This window comes from Mus caroli, chromosome 16 (genome assembly GCF_900094665.2).
Source record: "Mus caroli chromosome 16, CAROLI_EIJ_v1.1, whole genome shotgun sequence".
In the NCBI taxonomy this organism is placed as follows: Eukaryota; Metazoa; Chordata; class Mammalia; order Rodentia; family Muridae; genus Mus; species Mus caroli.
This window is the reverse complement of record NC_034585.1, coordinates 31,598,240-31,625,476: the sequence shown is the minus strand read 5'-3', so window position 1 is coordinate 31,625,476 and position 27,237 is coordinate 31,598,240. Positions and strand designations below refer to the sequence as shown.

Here is a 27,237-nt window from a genome sequence, read left to right as displayed (position 1 = left end):
AGGAGGAGGAGGAGGAGGAGGAGGAGGAGGAATAGGACTTCAGAAATTGACTGTGCGCCTGTCATGGTGGCACATTTCTGTACTAGTAGTGCTAGAAACTGGGGTAGAAGAAGGTTCTTGTGTTTGGGATCAGTCGGAGACATAGAAAAACCACATCTCAAATAACAAATACACAACCAAAAAGTTTACTTTAGGGAAAGGATGGGATGACTTTCTGAAGAGAAGAAATACTGTGGTTGTAGAGAGACTAGGGAAGACTGGAATGAGAGGGTTAAGTGGAGAGGGAAGAAAAGAGGGGGTAAAGAAGTAAGAAAGCATATATATATATATATATATATATATATATATATATACACACACACATATACATATACATATATATATACACATATACACACATACATATATATGTACACACATACATATGTATATATATATATATACACACAAATGTATATAATATATACTTCCTGATACTATATGAATGAAATATTATATATTATATGAATGAAAGAAATATAAGGGATATATAACCCTTATATTAGGAATGAATATTATTATATATAATATATATTATATGAATGAAAGAACTCTAAATGGCGTCATCAAGTAACAGAGGAGACAAAGACCCAACTAGACATACTTTGCCACCAAGTGAAACCTCCAGTGCCAGGAATGGGCTACATCTAATTGAGCTGTTGGCCTAAGAGTCCCCAGGAAAACCCACAAAACAACTCAGGCTACTGCCAAAGCTATTGGCTGCCCTCTGATAACTGACGGAAAAGCCCTGTTGCTGAAGACAGCACATGTATATCTCACTGACCAGGTGAAAGCTGAGCTGGTGCCTAACTAGAGCCTTCACCACTACTGCTGAGTGGTCATGGTCCTGGAAGGTAATCTGCGAGCAATCAGAGGAGAAATGTAAACACCAAACAAGCTCCAGACCCTGATCTACAGTGGTGACTTGCCTGCATGAGATGCTAGTGTAATGGTGGTACAAACATTGTGAGAGTAACCAACCACTATCTGATTGGATTTAAGGCCCAGTCCATGAGATGGAACCCATGTCTGGCACTGCTTGGTGACCTATTGGTTATCACCTGAGACTAGGTAGGCATTGCTATTCTTGAAGGAACGCAGTGATCCACTCAATGTCTTGTTCAGCCATCCTCCTCCTCCTGCGGGAGATGAAACAAATACTTAGCTTCACAACTGAATGATGTATAGAGAGGGAGAGACCTTGGAACACCCAACACTAAATGGGATGCACTTGCCAGCCCCCTCCCCTCAGGGTTCAGGCATCTATGCAGAAGAGGAAGCAGACAGACTGGAAAAGCCATAGGGGATGGATGACACCTAGGAGACAGAGTCTCGTGACTGACACACTTGTGAACTCACAGAGGCTGCAGCATCATGCGCAGTGTCTGCATGGATCTAAGCTAGGGCGTCTCAGCACCGAGAGGGGAAGTGGACACAGGCTCCCTTCTCTAGCCCAGAAATTTCTCCAAGGAATAACTGCCTGCAAAAGGAAAATTAGTTTTCTCAAATGAGTTACACTTAAGGGCCGGCCCCAATCTCAGCAGTGGATGGCCAACACAAATGGGTGGAGGACTGGGAGGAGCTGGGGGAGGGGAAACCACGATCAGAGTAGACTGTATGAAAAACGTATTGTCATTGAAGAAGAGAAAAAGAAATACTGTAGTAATTAGTCTCCTTGGGCCACTTGTGGTATAAAATACCAGAAGGCATATGCAATGTGTGTTCACTCAGCAGAAGTCTGAGACTGCTGTAGTAGCTTCAAAGGTCACCAATGTTCTAGTCTTTTTGCCTTCTGTTTCAGCATCCTTGGTTTGCGGCTTTACAGCCTCGGGCTCTTGAGATGGTTGTTACTCCAGTGGAAGCTTCAAACTTGTGGATGAGGGAAGAAAAACAATTTAAAAAGAAAGGAAAGAAGGGTAGGGAAGAAATCAAAGGTACAACGCTTCTACGAAGAGAAAGAACCATTGTCCCTAATCCCCAGCAGAAATTCTCCTGTCATGGTTTACAACAGAGAGTAGGTTCTATGGCCACCACTGGCTGCAAAGGAGTCTGTAAGGAGAGGGCACGACAGAGTGCACCGGGGACATCACCAGCAACTCGTGTGCCTTTGAGCAGAGGGAAGGCAGGCACTGCTGGACCATGAGCTCTGCGATTGTGCCTATGTGTAATCAGGACGAGAATATGTGGGATGTTTTACAGGGTGTGGAGAGGAAGAATTTGAACAAAATATTGGGAAAACATAAGCCAAATGAAAGAGTCATAGCTCTCATCCAAAACTCAAGAACAGCCTGTGTTTTATCTTAAATAGATGACTTCATTATTCCCAGCCTTGCCTCTCCAGGGTTATGATGCCCAGCACCTGAGCATAAGAGCCTCACTTTCCAGTTGTCGGTACATGACATTGTCAGACCAAGATGACAGAAATGCCTAAAGGATGTACTCCTCTTGAAATTCATCTCTTTATCCGCATTTCAGCCTTATTATTTATTTATCAATCAATTGACTTACTCTGTATTAATCAACCTTTCTACCATGGCACAGCTGTAATTTTTAATGTTGTTATCTCTGTACTGATACATAATGCTAATTCAACATATATGCACTATATAAATAAGCATCTATACAGACATTCCTACGTGTATGTGTATTGAAGATTAATACTCAAGAGTTCTAAAATTACTGCATTTTACACTAGCTTCATTTCCCCTCTGGATTTCCCATTTCATTTAGAGCAGTATTTTTGAGGAGGAATTGTTTTTGGGCTCTGCAGCTTCTTTATCCTGGAGCAATTTCACTTTTGTCATCCTTTCAAGCTAGAGACAGCTCTAATGATTTTCCCATTGCATGGATCCAGCCTTGGTTCCTTACCCGATAATAGTTTCTGAAGATAATTAGAAGAGTTAGAAAGAAAGAAAAAGAAAACCCTCAGAAATCCTGCTATTGTTATTAATAAGGAAAAATCATAGCATTATTATTACTCTATGTCAGGAGTCAGCTAATAGGGGTTTTGTTTTGTTTTATTTGTTGGTTGGTTGGTTGGTTGGTTTTGTATGTGACAGACAGTAAACAGTTTCAGCTTTGCCATATTGTTGCAAGTTCTCAACTCTGCCCTTGTCCCATAAAGGTAGCCACAGACACTAAGTACACAGCTGGAGGTCTCTGTGTACCAAATAAATCTTTATTTACAAAGCATTGCTTCAAGCAAACATAAGGAGGAGCCTCTCTCTTCTCCCTCTCAATCCCTTCTTGTTACATGCTACAAAGCATATTCTTTCTTTTATTTATTTTTTAGGTATATGAATGTTTGGTTTTCATGTATGTCTGTACACTATGTCCTTGCCCACAGAATTCATAAATGGGTGTCGGATCCCATGGAACTGGAGTTACAGATGGCTGTGAGCTTCCAGGTAGATGCTGGTTGAACCCAGGTCCTGTGGAAGAGCAGCCAGTACTGTTAACTACTGAGCCATCTCTCCAGCCCTGCAAGACGTGCTCTTGAAGGATGCTTGGTGGGTCATCCTCATCTCTTGTCCTTGGGTCTACCTGGTGGCAGAGACCCTCCTGTGCTGCTGGGTTGTGTGTCTGGCTACCTCTTAAGTACGGCTAACTCTACTTGGGAGGCTTACAACATACTTTAGTTTGGTAGCTGTGCGACTGTACTGGGTTCTTTGCACCCGAATCTCTGCCACAGTGAAAGTGGCTTTCACCCCCATGCCATGTTGAGGCAGTCAGGGAACAGAGATGTAGAATCTCTAAGGACCACATCCTCGGGGGCTGTAGGAGCTCTCTGACCCTTTATGTTCAGTCAGTTTCCCAATTTTCTCCTCAGGGCCTGTTTTCTGCCCCTCCCCTGCTTCCCTAAAGACAGGATGAAGGGGAGCAGCCTTTAACTACAGCAGGAAAGATTAAGAGCAGAGGACAGGAAGAACTTTGGGGTTTTTGCAACTGTGTGCTCAGAGACCAGGGGATGTTTTGTGTTCTCTTGGGATTGTTAAAAGGACAGGATGGATTACTTCCTACCCTCGCCCTAAACAGAAAATGGTGTGACAAAGGAAACAGCTTTCTATTAGAAATTTCCTGTGCAATATGGACTGAGGGCCAGAAAACAAGATTTGAGGACCAAATATCTTTCACCAGCTTTCTGACTGTAGACCAGCTCTCAGCATGTCAGTTGCTCACTGAAACTCAGGAGGCCAGCCACTTTCCCTCCCCCAGGTTTTGAATGACATTAGTCTAACAACTCCAGAATTCCTTTCGTTTATTGTTCCCCTCTAGCCTCTCATCCCCCCCCCCCACTTAAAGCAGGCATACCTAGAAAACAAGACAAGATGCAGACAATAAACGTTTGGGATCTGGGTTGCCATTCTAGAATTTGTTTACATTTTTTCTTTTTGACATTGAAATGTTGTGGGCAAATGATCTCATCCTGCTGCTGTTCCTCCTCAATGACACACTGACCCGGCTGTTGCTCAGCCTCTACTGGGTCTTATCCTCTGCCCTTGCACCACAAGGCACACTGTCCCCACAGCTGGGCTTGGTCCCTCTTTCCTCCCAAAAGGTGGCTTCCTCAGCTCCCACCTTGCTGGTTCCTTATTCCTTTCTCTTTCCTCAAGGCCTCTTGCTGCCCTGTGGCATCTGACCCTCTTCCTTCTGTCTGATCTCTAGGGGTGGGGGAGGGGTAGTGGTAGGGGAGGGGTAGTGGTGGGGCAGGGGCAGCCTTCCCTAACTCATCTGCCAGTATGACTTATCTTTTCTCAATTAATTTTTTTCATTTCAGCACTTTACTAAATAGTGGGATGGTTAGTCAAGTGCCATTGAAATCCAAGTTCACAAGGCAGTTATGGGATCTTGGTATCTGCCGTCTCAGTTAATCGGGAGGGAGCCCGAGCTGGGAGGGCATTTGAGTTTGTGAGTTGGAGTCTAACTTGCACAACACAGAGAGAACTTCAAGATCTTGTCTCAAAACCAGAACAGAACAGAACATCTGAGAGTTGAGATAGACTGGGTTAGAATGGAGTTAGAGGGGAAGGGACAATTGGCGACTTTTAGAAGGAAAATGGTTGACTGCATGGTGTGGATACAGAAAGTATGAGGAGGGGCAACCCAATGGACACCTCGAATTCTACACTGTGCAGCCAGGGAAGTTATTAGGACCGAGAGAAGAGGTGCCGTTTTGAAGTGGATTTGATTTAAGCAGAAAGCAGAACATACGGGTGGATAATTTATCCAAGGGAGAGTTAATGGGGATGGATAGAAAACCTTTTATCTCATTTGCTCTTGTTGCTTCAGCCCAGCTCCCAGCTCCTCCATCAATATTTCTAGCTCCCCAGGCTTCTCCCATGCTGTGTTGACAGTTCTAATTGCTGATTGGACATTACCACAGGGCTCCCATCGTCCCTTGACTCACGTGACAGGGATGTGTGCTATAGGGCACCATCACAGAAACCGACTCATGAATTCTGGGGTCTGTTGTGTGACTTTGGGCAAGTCGTTTTTCTCTCTGACTTACAGAATCCTGTTGATGAAATTGGATTATGTAAGATCTTAATTAAATCTCTCCCTCATATTCTCCCGCTGGTTCCTCCTTTACAGTTCATTTTCCCTGTGATGCCAGTCTCTCAGTTACCTTGTCTAGCCCAGGAGGCACCTGGGATTTCTCTTCTTCATCTCCTGCCTACATCTGTTCCATTTTGCATGTAACCCACCAACACATGCGGCCACTCTTCCTTATCCCACACCCTTCCATTGCAGCCCATGACCACATCCTTGGTGAGGTACTTGGCGTCTCTCAGGATAACCCCGCGCTCTGTCTGAACCCTTCTTACCAGCTTTCTGAGCACATCTACTTTTCTAAAACACTTCTTCCAGCCTGCCCTATACCACCCCTCCTTAAATCTTCACAGAGGGCTGAAGGGAAGGGGCCACTTGTCAAGACTGATAGAGAATTTTTTCTAAACACAGGTATCTAAACATCTCTGTTTTAAATTCTACTCTGACATTCTTTGTGCTACATGTTAATACATTTTCCAGGGCAACAATTCTCTCTCTCATTCTCCTCCATTCCCCACATATACATGTATACACACACACACACACACACACACACACACAGACCATGGAAATTGTATTCAATAATCTATAGGATAACTTTTACTTCCTTGTCAGCACATATTTCTTTGCCTCATTTATTTAAAACATTAAAAAAAAACTCTCTATTGAGGTACAGTTGACATTTGGCAAATTATTTGCATTTAAAGCATACAATTGGATCAGGTTTGACGTCTGCATACAACACCATAGTCAAGATGATGGTCATCACCTCTAAAATGTCTTTATTCCTACCTATAACCCCAGCCTGTAACCTCTCCTCCTCTGGGTTCCCATGTGGTCTTCTCCAGACAGTCACTAACATGCTTCTGTCAGTGAAGGTTGCTTTGTTCAGTTTTAAATGTCACTCAACTCATTATTTTGAGACTTATCCAAATACTGATTAGCCTTATATTATATGGCTATATCATAATTTGTTTTTTCAATCACTTGTTGATGGGTTTTTGGATCAATTCCTGGTTTTGGGCTATTAAAAATGAACACTGTGAGCACTTGTGTACAAGTCTTTGCGTGGGTATTTTATCTCTCTTGGGTAAATATCAGGAGTGGAATGATGAGTCACACGGGAAGGACATAGTTAACTATTTAGGAAACGGCTACACTTCTGTCTGACGTCAAACTATTTCACCATTGACAGAGTGCAGGGGAGTTCTGTGTCGCATGCTTGTCTACAGCCTCACCAACACTCCATAGGCTGGCCTTTGAAGTCTTTACACTGCAGTGGGTGCTTATAGCTCACTCTGATTGAAACGGGCATCTCCCTAATCACTAGTGATGTACATTTTCTCTTATCTAGACATCTGTTGTGCACGTAAGTATCTACTCAAATATTTTGTCTTTCTTCCTCCCTGAATTAAAATTTCCCTCCCATCTTATAAAGGTTTCAGAGTTTGTGCATTCTGGACACAATTCTTGTTCAGATTGTGAAATTGAGATTTTCAGATACTTTCTCCTACTTTATGCCATTTATTTCTATCAACAATGTCTCTCAAAGAGAACTTCCGAATCTTGATAAAGGCAAATTTGTCATTTATAGTTTAGAGATTGTGCTTTGATGTCACGGTGAAAAAAAAATCTCTGCCTATTCAGGGTCCCAATATTTTCTCTAATGTCTACAAATCTTAACGTGTTAGGTTTTTACATTTAAGTTGACAATCTATTTTAATTTTTGTATGGCATAAAGTATGGTTCTAAGTTCATATATTTTGGCTTTGGGACATGTTCATAGGTAGGATTTCTTCCTTTCCACAGATGGCTTATGCCTTAGAAACACTGAATACATTAGGTTACATAGCAACCAGAAATTAAAGCTGTAGAGTGTAGATGAATGGGGGTTGTTAATCAGTGTATCCTAAGTAAGATAGGGGATTATCCTGGGTCTTATCTTCGTCGGTCCAGTGTAATCATATGGACTCTTAAAAGTGGAAGAAGGAGAGGTTGGTGACATAGCTCAGTGCTAGGGTTTTGCTTACCATGCACAAGGCCTTGGGCTCAATCTCTGGTATAGCTAAAAACCACACACACACACACACACACACACACACACACACGCACACACACACACACGGACATACAGACATACAAACATACAGACATACACACGCAGACATACACAGAACACACAGACACACACACACAGATATACAGACATACACACACACACACACACAGATATACAGACACACACAGACACACACACACAATCACACACACAGTGTAATAGGGACATTGGAGAGAAAATCAAAGAGATGACAATATAAGATGGAACTCTTGTCCATAGCTGCTGGTTTAGAGATAAAGATGGGGGTGGAAGGTGGAGAGAGGAGAGTAATGCCCAAAATGGAAGGGAAACGCAAATAAATAGATTCTCCCCGGAAGAAGATCTTCCAGGAAGAAGAGATTCCTACTGCTCCTTAGTTTTAACCCAGCAAGGCTTGCTCTGACTTGACTGTAGAACTCCGAGAGAATAACATAATTTATTTTGATTTCTTGGTGCTCAGATAAGATGCACATTAACTCCCATCAAGATTTTGGAAACTTGACACATCAGTCACAGAAAATTAATATGGATTTTCAGTTGTTGATACATTGTAAACAATCTCCCTCTCCCTCTCCCTCTCCCTCTCCCTCTCCCTCTCCCTCCTCCTACCCCCACTCTCTCTGAGGCAGAGTCTCATGCAATTAATGCTGGCCTTAAACTTCTGATTTTCTTGCCTCTACTTTCTGAGATCTTGCACTTCATGAATGTCTCACTAAGCATAGTGATAGAATTTTAGGCTCGGTATTAGCTAGTCAAGCAAAACAATATCATCTTCTTTGATATATCAACTTTGATTGATGTTAAAAATCAATTGGTGATGATTCTGGTTTTCATCTATTCCATTCATCCATTTGTCTGTCTTTACATTTTTGTCACATTGCCTACTTTGTAAATTTAAGCTCTGGTGGCTTAACTTTTCTAGCCTCCTCCTCCTTTCTCTCCCCTCCCCCTCCTCCCCTTCTTCCTCCTTTTCCTCTCCCCTCCTCCTCCCCTTTTCCTTCTCCTCCTTCCCTTCCTCCTCCTTTTCCTCCTTCTTCTCCTCCTCCTCTTCTTTTCCCACAATTTGTTTAGAAGTTGTTTTTAGGTTCTTTGTATTTTCAATTTTATATTTTTAAAAAAAATGCCTCCTGAGATTTTGACTGGGATTGTATTAAATCAATTTGGGCAAAATTGATGTCTTCAACTTTGAATCTTCTGATCCATAATACAATATATGTCTCTCTTCACTTATGTCTTCTTCAATTCTTTTTGGCAATATTTTATACTTTATAGTGTATGGATCTTGCATATTTAAAAAATCAGATTAAAAGCTTCTGAGATGGCTCAGCATGGAGGGAAGTTTGCACACAGCCCCCATGATCCCACAAGGTGGCAGGAGAGAACTGACTCCTGATAGTTGTCCCCTGAACTTTACATATGCAACCTGGGACATGTGTGTCTGCAACACACACACACACACATAAAAAAAAATTAAAACCAAATTAAGTATTCATGCTTCACATTGTTCATGCCAATATAGTGATGTTTACTCCCCCCCACCCCCCAGGACTGGAGAGATGGCTCAGTGGTTAAGACACTGTATGCTCTTGTAGAGAACTTACCTGATTCTGTTCCCAGCACCCACACTACAATTCATACTGTTTGCAATTGAGTTCAAGAGAATCTGATGCCCTCTTCTGGCCTCAGTGGACACTGCATGCATATGGTGCACATATAACTGTGTAGGCAAAACATCCATACATATCAAATAAAAATATATACATCTTTAAAAGATGAAAAAAAATCAAGTCTTGCTTTTTCTTTTTTAGTATATAGAAATACAAGAAATGCAAATGCTAAACTCATTATTAGTGCTAGAAGTTTTCTGACAGATTTCATGGAATTTTTCTAAGCAGCAACCATGTTTTAAATACAGGCAGTTTGTCTCTTCATCTCTGATTTGGATGTCTTTATTTTTCTTAGTGGACTGTCTAGAAAATCAAGAATAATGTTAGGTAGGCATGAGAATTTATATCTTTGTCTTGTTTTGATGTCAGGAGAAATTTATTCCATCTTTCATTGTTAAATAAATGTTAGGGTGTTAACCAAGTTTTTTGTATATGCCTTTTATTCAATGGTGGCTGCTTTAATTCTTAGTTTGCTAAGAGTTTTGATCAGAACTGAATGTTGGATTTTGCCATGCATTTAGCTTTTCCTGCATCTGTTGAGATACTCATATGGCTTACTTTTAAATCATAACAACATAATATAATAGCATATACTATATATGTTATATTTACTTTTAAATCATATTATGTATAAGAACATATATGTTATATTTATTTGTATATACCTGTCTTAGGCTTGCCATGACCAACGCAACTCTTATAAAGGACAACATGTAATTGAGGTTGGCTTACAGGTTCATAGGTTTAGTCCATTATCACCAAGGAAGAAGCATCCAGCATGCAGGCAGGCATGGTGCAGGAGAAACTTAGAAATTTTATGTCTTCATTCAAAAGAAGCCAGGAGCATACTGTCTTCCAGGAGGCTAGAAGGAGGGTCTCAAAGTCCACCTCCACAGTGACTCACTTCCTCCAGCAAGGCTATACCTCCTAATAGTACCACTCCCTAGGCCAAGCATACTCAAACCACCACAATAACTATATATATGTAGGTATATGTATATATATGTGTGTGTGTATAAGCAACATATACAAATACACATACATATATACATATCATATGAGATTAAGTTATATTCTACATGATACATATTTAATGATGTCTTCAAAACCCTGATTTACAAATAAATTCCCATTCATGGGTACCAGCACTCAGGTGCTCAGTGTGTCTTTTGTGGGATACAACACAAGTCCTGATATTTGGTAAGCTTCACTGATAGATTTTCAAATTAAAGGCTAATCTTGTTTCCTTGAAATAACCCCATCTGGCCATGATGTTTTATGCTATTTATAAGTTATTAGATTTGATGTGCTAATGTTTTAGTAATAGTTAGTCATTGTCTTCAACAAGTGGTTGTGGTCTGTGGTATTCCACATCTTTAAATGGTCTTCATTTAGTTCCATCATTAGGATAATGGTGTGTTCATAAAATAGTTAGTAAATATTCCATTGTGTTCACTTTTCTGGGAGGCGTCTTTATAGAAATTGTAGACAGAATCTCAGGTGTAAACCAGGAGTTAGCTGAACTCGGGATAGAATGAAGAGGAGATTTGGCTCAGGGTTAGGTGCATGAAGCTGAGGAGAGGTCACTAACCATGTGGAAGATAGAATAGCTTGAATTGGTTAAATAAATCACAAGGTAGTTGGAGAATGAGCTGAAGCTTATGGCCTAGGCATTTATTAGTAAATAGTCTCAGAGTCGTCATTCTGGGAGCAGGGGCAGGAAAGAGGAAAGACAGATTTATTTTTACAAGGAACCATATCATTTCTTCCTTAAATGTGTCATAGAATTTACCACTGAAGCCCTGTAAATTTGTGTGTTTTTTTTTCTTGGAAGGATTTAAAAGCTACACACAATTTCTTCAGTGGCTCTGTAGCTACTTATCTGTTTCTTCTTGGGTGAGCTTTAACAGTTGGACCTTTGAAGCAATTTTGTTCATTCCATGTAAGCTGCTAAACGTATTAGAATAAACTTATTCATGTTATTTCTCCTTTACTCTTTCTGTGTCTGTCAGACCTGTAGTGATGCCTCCTCTCTCACTAATGCTAAGGGTAGCAGTCATTTTCTCTGGTATTTCATTATTACTCTGGCTAGAAGATTTTCTGGTTTTTGTTTTGTTTCGTTTTGTTTTTTAAAATCCTATCAGCCCAGTTTTGGATTTATTTGCCTGTACTGAGTTTATTGCCTTCTGTGCCAGTATTTTAAATGTTCTCTTATGCTTTAACTTTATTTGTTCTTTGTAGATGTTTGTTATTATTAGTGCATATTAATTACACTAATCAATGGTTTCAACTGACATTTTCATGCATGCTTTAATTGTGAGAACTTCTCTTGTTAAAAGGTGTTCAGTGCTATAAAAAGTGTTGCTTTAGCTGCATCCCTCAGATTGTTTTTATGTTGTGTTTTCATCTTTATTCACTTTAGCCTTCCTCCTAATGTCCCCTTTCATAATATTTATTGATTTGTTTGACATTTCATATGTGTATGTGATTTATCCTCTCTTTTTTTGCCCAAAGGTTTATTTATTATTACATTAAGTACACTGTAGCTGACCTCAGTCACACCAGAAGAGGGTATCAGATCTCATTATGGGTGGTTGTGAGCCACCATGTGGTTGCTGGGATTTGAACTCAGGACCTTCGGAAGAACAGTCAGTGCTCTTACCTGCTGCCATCTCGCCAGCCCATATTCTTATTCTTGTTACTTTTACCCTATCCTTTTTTGTCTCCTTCCATCCCTCTCATCCCTAACATCCCTTTCCCAAGTTCTTGACTTTCAGTTTTGTTTTGTGACCCATTCAGTTTAACCAGAGTCTGTGACCATGACTGGAAGTATTCACTGGAGCCTGTGGGGATCATTCTTTGCCGTGTAACTGGAAGGTAATGACTTCCTCACTTTCTGAATCTGTCAATAGACAATAATTCAGCTACGAGCAGCCGGGCCTTCTGAGTTCCTTCTCCAACCATACTTGACTGTTGATTCTTTTGCAGATCCAGTGCACACATCTACAGCTTTTGTGAATCCATGTTATTCCATGTTAATTATTTTTTTCTAAAGAGATTTATGTGTCTATGTATAAGTATGTGCATGTGTGTGCGGGTGTCAGGTGGAGTCCAGAAGAGGGCACTGGATCCCCTGGAGCTGAACTTACAGGTGGTTGCTTGTGAGCTGCCCAACATGGTTGCTGGGGACTGAACTCCAGTTCCCTGCAGGAGCACAGAGAACTCTCTTGGCTGCTGAGCTACTTCCAGCTCTTCTCCCTTGCGTTCTTAATTGATATGGTGTATTTAGATGTTTGTATTTTGGTTTCCAAATATTTGGGAGGTTCTCAGATTTTTTTTTTGTTATTGATTTTTAAATTATGTTGTGTCTGGAGACCATGCATTTTGTGATCTTCTAAAAGCAACTTTTTTTTTTGCATAGCATTATTTTAATCCCTTTAAATATATTGAGACTTGTTTTATGGCTAAGATTTGGTTTATCCTGAAATAATGTTTACCTGTTTACTTGAGGAAGATGTGTTTATCTGCTGTTTTTAAGGGAAGCTTTATAAATGTTTTGGAAATGTCAACACCAGGTGGATGGCACTGTTTAAATCTTCTTAAGATGACCTGTCTACTGATTCTATCAATTATTAAGAGATACAGATATTAAATCTCTGGCTACAATTATGAAATTGTCTGCTTCTCTTTGCAGGCCAGTCCTAGGGTTCTTATTGCTCTGATAAACACCATGAAGAAAAGCAACTTAAGAGGAAAGGGGTTATTTCAACTTATGACTCTCAGATCACGCTCATCACCTAGGGAAGTCAAGGGCAGGATATCAAGGTAGGAAGTGACGCAGAGGCCACAGAGAAACTCTCCTTATTTGCTTGCTCCCCATGACTTGTTCAGCCTGCTTTCTTATAAAACTCAGGACAGGGGTGGGACTGTCCTCATGTGTGTGGGGGCCCACGTACACCTGCAATCGTCAATCAAGACAATACCCCCATAGACTTGCCTACATGTCAATCTTATGGGGTAAGTTTCTCAGTTAAGATTCCACTTCCAAGATATGTCTAGGGTTTGTGTCGAGTTGACAAATTCCAAGCAACATGAGTCCTCTCAATTTTGCTTCATGCATTTTGAAGCCCCTGACAAGATACTAACACATTCCGGATCAGTAATCAAGTCTACTTGTTGGTTTGAAATGTCCATCTCTATTTGTAGTAATAATTTTTTGCTCTGAAAATTTCTTTTCTGATCTCCATATAGCTTTGAATGTTTAACATTTAAAATAGAAATCTAATAGAAAATTTGCGTCATTATGTGGGGACATTCTCTCATTTTTTAGGCTTTATCTTTTGAGAGTTTGATTGGAACCTCCCTTTAAACATGTAACATTTCTTGTGAGCTGACTCTTTGCCAGCTTCTGGTTCTTTTCCTTCAATGGAAGCATTGGTGTCATGGGCATGTGCATGTGGGCAAGTTCGCAGGTCAGGGGATAGGCACAGATTGGCAGTAAAGGACCAATCTGGTGGGTCTCAAGTTTGCATGTAGATTTGATAGGTGTACAGAAGTTTGGGCATAGTTACCTTTCTCTCTCTCTCTCTCTCTCTTTCTTTCTTTCTTTCTTTCTTTCTTTCTTTCTTTCTTTCTTTCTGTCTTTCTGTTAATGGGGTAAAAAAAAAAAAGAGTCAGAGACAGTGAAAGAAAGGTGAGGGCAGAACGTGTTGACTTCAAATGGTGATTTCTCTCATTTGCTGCCTGGGTTACTGTGGATCTCGAGCAGCCTCAGGTGTTTTGGCCCCAGGAGGGAGGCAGAACCAAATTAGATTGTCAGAGACAAACAGATCCAGAGACTGGGAGTAATGGGTAGGAGGCCATCAACTTGAGGCAAGTACCGGATTTTCCCATTAGGCGCCTTCGAACACATCAGGTCAGATACTGCCTCCTCTTTCCAAAGGCCTGGGCGAGGCAGCAGCAAATAGCCCTCAACACATTGCATTAAGTTCTCAGGTCTGAAGATCCTGTTTTATGGCCACTAACACGCTACCAACTAATTATTGTTTAATTATTGCTTAAAAACGGATCAAACCAATCACCACAATTCAATCACCACACTAATTACTCCATATAACATCTGCTTTCTTTTCTTTTTCCCCCCTTTACCTTTTTTTTTTTTTGGTTGTTATCCGGTTTCTCCTCAGCCCTACTTTCTACTTTAATTGACATTCAGCTCGCTGCAACACCCCCTTTATCCAGGCCAACTGGATCTCTCCATTTACTGGAGAGAGAAGAACAGAACAGAGAAGGCCCCCGGGATTAGGGAGTTTTGACAGCTGTCCAAGAGGAGTCCTGAGATGCGGGCCAAGGACCAGAGCAGGGCAGAGACAAATGAGAGACACAAAAGAGCGACAGGACAGGAGAGATAGGCAGGGAAGCATCCACAAGAGGAATAAAACGGGACATGGATTCTCAGAGCCGCTCGCTCAAGAGATGTTGAAGGGGGTACTGAATGAGGGTAAAGAACAGCTGAAAAGGGGAGACATAAGCAGGGATGCGGTGAGGCCTCGGAGGGCAGGGCGACCAGGGGCAGGTCAGGAAGGAGAGGGACGAAGTCCAGCCTCTAGGGACAGGCCAGTCCGACTTGGGGACTGAGGGCACTTGCTGCAGGAGGGGTGCGGGCAGGTCCGGATTCCCAGCGCGCACCTGGGAGCAGGGTGGGGCGGGGAGGTGGCAGGACCCGGAGCTTGCGGAGCTTGCGGCGGCGGCCGCTGAGTCCCCCGCAAGCCGGGAGAGCACCCGGCGGCCCCGCCCTCCGCCCCGCCGCCTCCTCGGCCCGGGCTTTTCCTGCGGGGCTCAGGAAGCCGGCCTAGCACGGCGCGAACAATAGCTCGGCCTGGGCTCCGGGAGGGCCCGCGCGGGCCTCGGGGAAGGGCGCATCGCGCTGCGGGGCGCCCGCGGCGAGGCCCCGGGCCCGCGGGAGCGTCCATGCAGCTCGGAGCTGCCCGGGTCATTGTTGGCCAGGACCGAGGGAGCCGGAGTCCGGGAGGAGCCACGGGAACTGCGGCGGCGGGAGCCAGAGGGGGAGCCCGAGAGCTCGCGAGCCAGCCAGGGAGCCGGGAGGGAGGCAGCGAGCAGAGCGAGCTGAGCGAGGGAGGGAGGAGGTAGGGAGCCAGGGAGGGTGGGAGGGAGGAGGAAAAATAAAGAGGAGAGAGCCGAGCGGGGCTGAACAATAGAGACGGGCGGACGGGCGAGGAGAGGCAGCTGCCGCTGCCGGGCACCGCGGGCGCGCAGGCAGCCGGGACCCCGGGCCGGCCCGGGCTAGACAGCAGGCGGCCAGCGCCCCGGGGAAGGGGAGCATGGGGGGACCGGCGGCAGGCGCCCCTAGCCCGCCGCGCGCCGCCGCCTGAGGAGGCTCGGCGCCCCCCGCCGCAGCCCCCCGCCCCGCGCCCGCGCCCGCGTCCCGGAGCCCCGCGGCTGCCGGCTCCGTGGCCACGGCCGCCGCGCCCTCCGCCCACCGGGCGCCGCGCCGCCCTCGGCCCCAGGCTTCGCCGGCGCCCGGCTGCCCGCGGACGCCCTCCCCCAGTCATGAACCCCCCGGAGGGGGCATCGGAGGAAGGGGGAGCCGCCGACTCGGACGTGGACGCCTTTTTCCGGACAGGTAAGATCTCGGGCACGGTTTCGGGGATGGCGGGTGAGGGCGGCCGCCTCGGACGCGGTGTCTTCGGACAAGTTTGGGGACCGCAGGCAGGCTGCTGCCCGGGCGAGCGAATCGGAGGCGGCTCCCCGCGATCGTCGGGGCTGGAGTTGCGGAGGTTCACGTTGTTCTGGCGGCGCTGGCTGCGTTTTGGGGGAGGGTGTGGGGGCTGGGCGCCCCTCGGCGTTCACCCCAGTTGCGGGAGTCTGTATTGGGGAGGCGGGAGGCGGTCCCCCTGGGCCGCCTTCTCTGGGAGATGTTGGATCACTTTGCAGCGCGCCGCTTCAGCTACCGGTGTCCCGGCCCCTCCCTCGGCTCCCTACTTCCACAGTGCCTATCTGCGGGGCTCCCGGGTCGCCCATGGTCGGTATCCCTTCTTCCCTCCAGGGCTCGGGGCCCTGGTGTGCAAAGAGGGGCAGCAAGGGTCGCCAGGCGCTCAGACTGCAGACTGACAGGCAGAAGCCAGGCGATGAGAGAACCTGCAGGGTGCGTGTGGGGAAGCGGCATCTGGGACTTTGGACACGCTGGGAGGATCGGAGGCACCTCAGACCTGCTGCTTGGTTCTTTCTCCAGCTCCGGGAACCGATGAGTTTTACCTAAGAATCGCTTATTGCTGGAAGTACGAGTTAGCGTCCCTCTTAATACACACCCACCAAATCTTTGCTTGCCTGCAGCTTGTGGAGCCTGGGATAGCTTTCCAGCCTTTGCGCCTCTGTATCTCCCAGGCAGCCTGTCTGTAGCTGCTCCTGTTCTCTGGCTCCACAGTCACTTCCCCAGAATAGACACTGATCACCCTCATCTCCTACCACCTGTAGCCCTGTTTCAAACATCACCAATGTCCCCTGTACCTGTAGCTTCCACCACCTCCGTTGTGCAGTTCCCCAGCTCCCCACACGTCTGCAACCATTTTGTCTGGAAATCTTTGTCCCAAGGACTCTGATAAGTTATGGGCGCCCCACGCATCTGCTCTCCCTTCGGGAAAGTTGGATCAGAGGACATGAACTGGTCGGGGTCAGGGGTCAGGTTAGCTCTGGAGGCTGCACACCCATCTGTTTCCTAACCCTGTTGCTTTGCCCTGGAGGACCACTCTAGGGAAAGGAGTCCCGGCTCTTTGTGGGGGAACTTGTGGCTTTGAAAGTCAAGACTTAATTGGCCCATATGGTCATCTCTAATTGGTCTGGGGAGGAAAGAGCTGGAGGACGGGAGTTGATGCCAGGGTCTGGGAAAGGGGAGGAGGCTCCTGTCATCCTGTCCTGCTTCCAGGGCTCAGCTTGCCCTCCTCCCTCCTCCATCCTGGAGTCAGCATTTTCACTTTCCTCCTCCCCCCCCCCCCCCCCCCCCCCCCGCTCCTCTCTCCTGTCTTAGACACCAAAGTCTGGATTCTAAAGAGGTGTCTGTCTTGGGTTTATAGTCCTGAATCTAGGGAAAGAGGCTCTTGGAAGCTAAGTGACATCCAGAAACATTCACCAGGAGCTCTTCCAGACCCCACTCACATCCACCCCAGCCATGCCTAGCAGCTGTATTTTCTAGCTCTGGGGAAAACCCACCATGGTATGAATTCATATTCTACCCTGAAGTATGAATTCATGTTCTTCATCCCCTCCCCTCCACTCCCCTCTCCTCTCCTGCCCTCTCTTTTCTCTCTTCTTCCTTTCTTCTTCCTGTCTTCCTTACTTTTTTTTCTGATAGGCATTTATTTGTTTTGTAGCTTCCAATTCTAGAGACTTGTTAATTTGTTGCTTTCCCTGGGGCCTTTCAAATAGTTTACATTGTCTGAGCTGGTCTCAGATCACAGAGTCAGAAGTGGGCTGGGGTCAGTTTCCTACGGGGTAATGTCCTTCCACAGGGCAGTCTTGCTGGCTTCAAGGATGTGGTGGCAGCTGTGGTGGTGGTAAAGAGAGGCTATATCTCATGCGCATTTAGAATCAGAGGCAGTTTAAATCCTCTGTACACAAACCTGCAAGTGATTGACGACCTGTGGCAAGCTGTAAGGGGGAAGTCTAGAAGAGCACCTTCTGCTTCATGGCCTTCTGTGTTTGGGCCCTTGACCTTCACCCCACTTGCAGTCTATCAGAGTCCCCTGTTAGGGATTCTTAAGTCTGGATAGACTATATTTCCCAACCTTCTCCTTTTTGATTCATGTCTTCTGTGAAACATAGCTCTGTACCTGGTTGGCTGGCTGGATTATACATTTATTCAATTGAACAACTAAAAAGAAAAAAAAAATCAAACAGATTGTCCAAAGTTTCCCCCACCAGGATTACCCCCTTCTTTGTGGTGGAAAAATTTGCATGTACAAAGACCAGACCGACAATTAATTTGTCAAAACTCTGGCATACCGGTGTCTCTAATTAGGCATGTTTTAAATAATTTAGTCAGTTTACTTGTCTTGCCTACCTCTTTCTGATTATTTGGATTTTGTTTTTAGTTCTTGTGACCAACTGATTAAATGAGATTCACTTCTTTGCACTTACAAGGATATAGGGTCAGCTATGCTCCTCCACACTATCCTAGAGTGTAGTATAGTATCCCATAGCATAGATTGTATCTATAGCATAGTGTACTGTCCTATGGTATAGTGTAGATCGATACATTCCTGATTGTCTTCCTAAGAATTCTGTTTCAAGCCTGACAAACTATGTTACAGGGTTTTTCTTTTTTCTTTTTTTTTTTTAATTTTGTTACAGACTTTAAATTTTAATCAAATCTTAACCTTTTACTGGTCATGGTTGTAAGGCTGAAAAAGAGATAGGTTATTGCAGGACTGGGACAGAAATGATTGAACAAGGACTTTCTAACACCTACTGGCAATCTTGTGCTGTCCAGGGTGCTGTGGAACACACAGAAGAAATGGTCACAGTAGTTTCTGTCCTTAAGAACTTACAGATGGCTAATTAACTGATGGCTAAAGGTTAGGACGCTGCGAGTTAAGAGCTGTCAGAACCAGAGAAGGTGGTGCCTAGGCTGGTCTTTGAAGTGGGCGGGGCAGGGAGACTGGGCAAAGATGAAAAGGATGGGGTTTTGAGGAGATTGGGCTGACTGAGGGGGAAGGGGTAACTTAGTAAGGGTGAGGGACAGGGTTGGCTAAGAATAAATAATAGGAACAAATAAGAGAGTCCTGAAACATTCTGAGGAGGAGTTGGGACATGATTCAAGGGAAAACGGGAGTCATTGCTGGTGTTTGAGCAAAGACATCATAAGTAGTGTTTGGAAAGATTAGTCCAGTGGAGATATTATTAATGGCGTGAAAAAAAAATAAAGGTAAGATCAAGGGAGATGCTGAGATCATCCAAGAATGAGGTGGATGGCAGAAAGGATGGAGGGTCAGGGCTAACTCTGAGAGACATCATGACAGTTAGAAATGCTGAGTTTTCCTGACATAAGTGATGTGGTGAGAAATAGCTGGGTTGAGAGCCCATGGATGGGCTATCACTGATGACTGATGTGCTTAGCTTAGAGCATGTTTGTATTTGAAGAATTGGATGTGGACATCTAAGTCATTTTGGAGCCGGACATGTGGATTCAAGCACGGATGGCTAGGAGTGGTCCTGATGATTTGGAAGCATGGTGTAGTTGATGCTTCCAGAAGGAGAGAGTTGGGGGAAGAAGGGCTAGGAGGTCTCGTTTTGGGGATGGCAGAAAGGAGTCTGGATCCTGGAGACCACAGAAAGGCTGTGTGAGCTCTGGTGTGATGATGGGGCAGACAGGCTGAGCAGGAGGAATAGAAAAACCAAACCCTTGGAGCTGATTCTGGGAGCACAGGATCGGAAGGGGCACTCAGCGTCGGCATCTGGGATGGCAAAGAGGACATAGGCACACGTGTAGTTTATCAGCAAGAGACAGGGTGGAGCACTGCTGTCAGAAAAGGAGCTTTGAGGTTTTGTCCTAGGTAGTTTGGGGGTGAGAGAGAGGAGAGAGAGCGTGAGTTAGCTGTGGAGACAGAAGTGACTGCGTGGGATCCCAGAGACGAGACAGAAGAGTAGGCTCCATAACACAACTCATAGCTTAGCTCTGGTGAGCAAAAGAGAGAAACTCCTTCTTAGGAAAAAGGCAAAGGAAAAAGGAGTTGCTGGGAGCTCTGTGTCCAACTCTCTGTTGAGCTTTGGTTCCGCATCCAGACATTTTCACTGGGAATGATGCTGTTAGCTGGGCTTTGGCCAAGCTCAGCTCAGTTCAGCTGAGCTTTCTCTGTGTGTTTCCAGCCCCACAAACCACTGTATCCTCTTCACTGTCTCCATTCTCTACATGGCATGTTCTCTTTCCCAGTCTCGATGTTTAAGGCCTTGGCATTAATTCTAGGGATCTCCCTCCTCTCTATCAGACCTTGCTGCACAGTTCTGCATAGTGACCCTGTTGCTCATCCGCAGGGTGACTGCCCGAGGGCAGCACCCACCCCGCCTTGGACTCCTTTTACAGCCCCCTTTCTCATCCCAAAGTCTGTCTCACCTCTGCCCTGTACCTGGGGCTCCTAACACTCCCTAACACACCTTTTCACCTGTGACTGCCTGGTTTATGAACCTGCAGTAACTCCCTGGTGTCTATGTGTCAAGTCCATGCTTAGCTGCTCAGTTGTAGTCAGTGTCCCTCCCCATTGTCTGAGGCATTTTTATTATTACAGATTCATTCCTATCCTACTCCATAGCCTCCGAATCCGACACATTCTTCAAGATTAGTGCTCTGTCTTTTTTTGAAAGCGTTTACAGTTTATGACTACCTCTGTAAAACCTCAGTGTCTATATTCTCACTGAGTTAGTGGCACCGTATTATTGTTTAGCCTTTTCCAGTGTATAGGACCTATCTCCCTATTAACATTATATATATATATATATACATACATATATATATATATATATGTATATATATTTGGAGTTAAGTACAAAGCCTTTAAAATATCTTACTCTTCATCAAAGCTTCCATCTCCCTTAGAGATATAAGAGACATGGCCAAATGTAAGCCGTTGTTGAATCTAGGTTATGGTATGTCTTGCTCACTGTGTTGTTCCTCAGACTTAGGTAATAACTCCATCCTGTTTGTATAGGAAGACAAATCATTACCAGTCCAGATCATATAAAAGGAAGACTTTGAAATAATCACATACGTTGTGTGCGATTCTTTGAGTAAATATCAGTAGGTATTTGGGAAGAGAGGAATCCTCTTACCTCTTGAAGCATCACAAGGTAAACACTATGTCCAGTATCTTAGGTAGGGGTTCTACTGCAGTGATAAAACACCATGAGCAGGAGCAGCTTGGGGAAGAAAGGGCTTATTTCAGCTTACAGTCCCGATCACAGCCCATTACTAAGGGAATGTCAGGATGAGAACGTAGGGCACTTGGAGGCAGAACTCACGCTGAGGCCATGGAGGGATGCTGTTTACTGACTTGCTCCCCCTGGCTTTCTCAGCTCATTTGCTTGTACACTCCAGGGAAACACCTTCTCAGAGGTGGCACTGTCCACAATGGGCTGGGTTCTCTCATCTCAGTTGTCAGCCAAGAAAATTCCCAGACAGCCTTGCCTACAGTCCAGTCCTTTGGAGTCCTTTTTCTCAATTCAGATTTCTTCTTCCCAGATGACCTGACCTTGTATCAGATTGACATAAGCCTATCCAGCATACTCCGCTCAATGCTTATTGTAGTTTTCAAATTCTCTTCTGTCTCCTTCAGTCATCAATTGGACATTTAGCCATTTGCTTGCTCAGGGACATGTGGAGGAGTGTTGAGAGGACTCTGTGTTTCTGGAGAGGGAGAATGTTGTATTGTAGGTAGGTGATTTCTGTGCTAATCTAGCTCAGAATATATTGCTAGCATTCGGTGCTATCTGTAAGGTTGTGGAGGCTGGACTTTGTCCTTGTATCATGGGCTGCCAATACAACAGTTACTGGCCGAACTATATTTGAATGTCCTTCAAGGCAAGAGAGGGGTATTGGGATGAACTAGAGCTACAGAAAGAAGTGAGGTTACAAGTATGAAAACTTGCTGCTTGTGAACCTCAGACTCAGAGTGAGTGAACTAGGGGTCTACTTTCTAGAGTTCTCCTGGTTGCATTTGGCCTTGTCTCTGAAGGTAGGCAGCCTAGTATAGCACAGTGGTTCTCAGCCAGGAGCAATACTACTTCACACTCTAGGGAGCATCCGGCAATGTCTGGAGACCTTTTTTTTTTGATTGTCATAACTCATAAAACAGTTTGCTGTAGGCTTCTAGTTTGTAGTCAGATCTTACATTCTGCTAGGATATCCTACAGTGCACGGACAACAAGGAACCACCCAAACAAAACTTGTCATCAGTAGTACTGATGGGGGCAGATAACCCTAGATTAGCCGGGATGCTTTTGCCTTGGATCAGATAAACGCAGCACTGACTGGGGGTTTGCTCTTGGGTAAATCACTTACTGTCATTCATCTTCAGGAGTTTTGCAAACTAGGGCTTATTAGTAATGCTTGTTCTACAGATCGAGAAGCTTAAGTAGAAGAATTGTATAAAGCGTCTGGTGATGTCTGGGAATAGTGGCTGCTCAGGAGACCCTCGTAACTAGGGCCTAGTTGTTAGTGTGGCCTTGTGCCTGCTGTTGCAGTTATGCAGTGGGCTCCTCGGGATGGCTGCTGGGCACAGTTTCACATGCACAAGGAGGGTACCCGAGCAGCAGCTGAGGGGAGCAAGGAGCCTGGCCTGCCTGTGGGTTCAGAAGACTGACTTTGGGTCTCTTTCCTTCAGTCACTTGTTTAACAAATACATATTGAATGTCTACTGCAGCCACACTCCGTGGAAGTATATAAAACCATCAAAGGAAGGACCAAGGAGCAGGAGGGAAATGGATATAAATATAAATATACTCCCGCTGGGAGCACTTGGACTTAATGGGCTGAAAGGGGAGAGAAAGTCTTCGAAGGAAGGGCATGCAAGGGAGCAGGAAGGTGATCCTCCCTGCTTATCTGAATGACTTTCCCATGTGACTTGGACATCTACATAGGATGGGGATAATAATCTCTTCAACCACTGTTCCCTTATAGGGTTGTTGAGTGATTCAAATAAGCCACAGTGAAAGGGCTTTATACGTTGTGCAATGGATACCCAAATATCTGCAGATAGTTACTCCAAATGGAGCATTCTGTTTCTCTAAGTGCCTCTCTGACAAGCAGTACCTTATTTCATCTGACCTCCACAGGACCGTTCAGTCTGTGAGGAGAGGTGATCCTAATCTTTCTTTCCCAAGGGGATGGGGTGGGCCATCCTATTACAACAGGTCAAAGCACTCCTATTTTTAACTGTTACACAAAGGAGTACATATGCTAGCCCCCCTGCAGCCCCTTCCCATGTCCTAGCCACAGAGCCCCACACCACTGGGAGATGCTGGTGAGAATAGACTGGCTCGTTTCTGCTGAGCCTCAGGTGGGTGCAGAGAATTGGTCCCTTCCAGTCCTTTCTCTGTGTATTGTTGAGACTCTTCCTACCACTCTTTTGTGTGAATGACTGGCAGGAAAATAAGTAGGAAGTGACTGACAGCCATAGAGTTGTTGGATCAATAGAGCTGCTTGAAATCGTGTCTGCTGAGGAGCGAAGGAACAGGAAGAATCTGTTAGGAGGACAGAGACTTTCATTTAGGAAAGCAAAGGAGAGACTTGGAGAATTAGCGTTGTCTCCTCCCTGCCCACCCCCACGGTGTTTTTAGAAGTGAGTCAGGTACTTGTTAGGGAACACGGATGCAGGAATAAACAAGCTAAGGAGTACACAGTGATGGGTGATCTGTACTTACAGGTGTGGTTATGTCTTCAGTTGGTACAAAGGAATTGGAGTGAAAGCTAGAGAGGGTTGCATTCCCAGTCTGAAAACTAATAGGACACAATGCTCAAATGGCAATAGTCCAGTGTATGTCACCCAGAGGATGCAGGTAGAGGATGAATGGAACTTGTGGCTTAGAAGTGGGTGGGGACCGCACTGATTGATTGCGTTGGTAAGCACTTCCTGGACTCCTAAGCATGAGTGTTTTGAATGGAAGGTCAATGAGTTGGACCATTCTGCAGTTGGTCTAGGGAGTTTGTGAATTTCTCTGAACACGGGCAGTGGCGTAGTAAGGAATATGAATCTGAGAGCCCTGTGGAGTTTCTCTTAGAATAGAGGAAGAGACTTCTGGTTGGATAAGATAGACCTCTGCGCTATCTTAGGAGAGTCTGAACTTGAGATGCCGTGGGAGACAAGGAATGGAGGTGAATTTGTGGAGGTTGAGCCTACAGGACCTGACAAATTGGATGTACAGGCGTCAAGGAGATTGGAACTAAAGCTCTAGTGTGGTGGGTGGGAGATAAATGTGCCCCTGGTGAAAATCAGGAGTTGGGAAGCAGAGAAGCAGCTGTGTGGACCAGGAGGAGAGGGAGGATTTGGAGAAATTGCTCTGGGACATGTAGCATTTCAGGTGGCAGCAGATAGCTAAGGGGTGTGTTGATTCAGTATGCGAATATCGAAGGGAGTCTGGAGCCTTGGAGGGAGGCCAGAGTCAGATATATAGATTTGGGAGATACCTGAAAGAAGTTGTGGCTGGAGCTTTCAGCGTAGATGAGCTAACAAATGAAAAGCTTCTGTAGAACCTAAGACGGAAGGCCAAGGGCAGAACTGCAGATTGAAGCGAAGGGCTGGAAGAGGACCAGGAGAGGGTGATATTTGGAGGCAATCAGGTGATCAGTAGGGCGTGATGCTGCTGGGAGGCTGAAGGAGGTGAGGCTGAGCAAATGCCAACCCAGCCACTGGCTCCTCAGCCAGAGAGAGCATTGGTAAAGGCGAGGTTAGTGTCAGTCGTGTATGGGGGTGGGAGGTGGGGTGGAGGTGGGGTGGAGTTGAAATTGCAGAGGGACCGGGGAGTGGGTGTGGAGGAAGTGGTGGGTGTGCGTGGAGATGACTCTCTGCAAAGGTTTGGCTGTGAAGGGAAGATTAAAAATAGTGAAGTAGCTGGATGGAGAGCAGAGTCGAGGGAAGGCTTTTTTTAGGTGACGAAGATATGGGAATACCTGGGGTGAGGAAGAGGGAGAAGGCACACAGGAGGCAGAGATGGAGTGTTTAGGAGGGGGAAGATCAGTTACTGGAGGAAGGGTCCAGGAGGAGCCTGGATATCTGTTCTGTGCTCTGTGGGCTCCAACTTAGGGCCTCAGGTGTTCTGGGCGGGCACTCTCTACCATTCAACTAAATTCTCAGCCTCAGCCTGAAGGGGCAGAGCTCAAGGTCAGCCAAAGGGTCTGCCTTGGTCCATAGGAGGATGCTTCTTGCTCAGGGACCAGATGGAAGGTAGACCTCAGTAAAATTACTGGTTAGTCAGGACCCAAGGACACAGGCTGCCTGATGAACAACTCCTGCAGAATCTCTCTTGTCAGGGGTCAGGGATGTGCAGTCTTTGTGTCCAGATGAAGTAACCCCTCTGAGGCCTTTGGGTAGAAAAGCTGGGAAGCAAGGCCTGGAGAGCCACAATTAGCTTTCCTGAAGTGAATCTGCTCCAGGCTAGTGGGCTCTGAAAAATCACCTTCTATGGAAAACCAGAAGGCACGTGCTAGAGCAAGGTGGACTGAGGAGAGTACAATGGGATTTGGCTCAGGCTAGGTCTCTGGGCAGCTTCTTGTAGAGGGGTTGAGCGTTGGCCACCAGGAGATGGCACCAATCACAGCTGGTACAGAGGGATCATAGTCATACTGTACACACAAGGAAGAAGATGCCATATCTTAGTTGGTGTCCCTAAAGTGCTCCCTCTAAGTCTGTCATAGAGACAAACTTGGACTGTCATTAAGAAAAACACTCCATTTCATCAAAGGATCCTCAGTGGTCCTAAATAGCCAATCAGAGTAGAAATCTGGGTGCTGTTACTAGCCAGAGGGAGACCAGGTTTCTCTCCCTGGGAGCAGAAGGAGATAGAGTTTCCTGAGGTATGGGCCAGTCCCGGAAGCAGAATTTCTCAGCTGAACAGGAACTTAGTAATCATGAGACTATGTGAATTGTAACTTTGGAATTCTGGTTTCTTTAAACATAAGATGAGTATTAAAAGTCCTTTCCTCTCAAGACTGCTTGGTGTTTATGGATATACAGAGCATTTGACAGTTACATTCATATTATAAATAGCTTACATTGCTAGCAGTATAATATGGTTATATGTATGACTAGCATGGCTATATATATATATATACATATATATACATATATATAGTATTATTGTATTGCTGGTTAGATGAACCTTTTATATTCTAAATTATGAAAAATGTGACATTCAGGAGGCCCCTCCTTCTCTCTCTCCCTCCCTTCTTCCTCCTCTCTCCTTTCCTCTTTCTCTACTTCTTTCCCTACCTTCTTCCTTCCATTCACCCCTCTCTCTTCTTTCCTTCCTTTACTGTGCAAACTTAGGTAGGGATGTGACTTTTAAGCTTGGAGTTGCATTTATTTCAGGCACAACAGGCAGGGATGAGGATGAGAAATCGCACCTTCTATACTCTTACCCCACAATTCAGGGACAATGAGCATCACGGGGTGGGGGTAGCAGGCACAGTCGAGTTGGCAGCTGGACAGTGAGCCTAGAGGGGGTCCTGGAGTCTGGCAGATGGTTAATTGGAAATGACAAAGGGGGCTGAGAGGGAGGGGTCTACAGTTCCTGTGGGATTTCCATCCCTGTGTACTTACTGTTCGGGAAGGGAGGGTATGAGCAAGGAGGAACTGATCACCAACAGTTGGAGAAGGAGATTGGCCAGACTCCCTGTCGGGATGGTGGCTATTGAAGATGTTCCATTGGAATAAAGCCACAGCTTTAGATCAGAGGGAAAGCCCAGGATTCCCAGCCCCTTCTCAGTATCCCAGTGGCGCAGGCACAGCACTTGCTCAGATACTGCAGTCTAAGGAGATGCTTGACCAAGTGTCGGACCAGAATGGTTTTCTAGGATGATGGTGCAGCATGTGGTGAAAATGCAAAGGATTAGCAGCCCCACCAGGATGTATGTGGAGAGGAGTCATGGGGTCACCCCGGTTCAGTGGTAAAAAAATGAACACAGAGACTACAGACAGCCATTCAGGGAGTTTGGTGGAGAAAGCAAAGAGACAAATTAAATGGTAGCAAAAGGACATCTTTGCACATTTACTAGCACTCTTTTTTTTTTTTTTTGTTACAGGTGCATGAAATTTTAGATTTATTTGTGTGATTTTATGCACCTATATTAAACTTTAGCAAAGTATTTTAGTGGGTTATCAG

The 27,237-nt window shown here is 45.2% G+C and overlaps 1 protein-coding gene across 1 annotated transcript in view; it reads left to right on the top strand.

Moving 5' to 3' along the window:
• Positions 1 to 15,877: 15,877 nt before the first annotated feature.
• Positions 15,878 to 27,237, top strand: part of Kalrn (kalirin RhoGEF kinase) — a 606,229-nt gene continuing 594,869 nt past the window's right edge. The window contains exon 1 of the mRNA XM_029470420.1: positions 15,878 to 15,997. Within this exon, the coding sequence (XP_029326280.1) occupies positions 15,925 to 15,997 (73 nt within the window). The 5' untranslated portion in view covers positions 15,878 to 15,924. The remainder of the gene's footprint in view (positions 15,998 to 27,237) is intronic.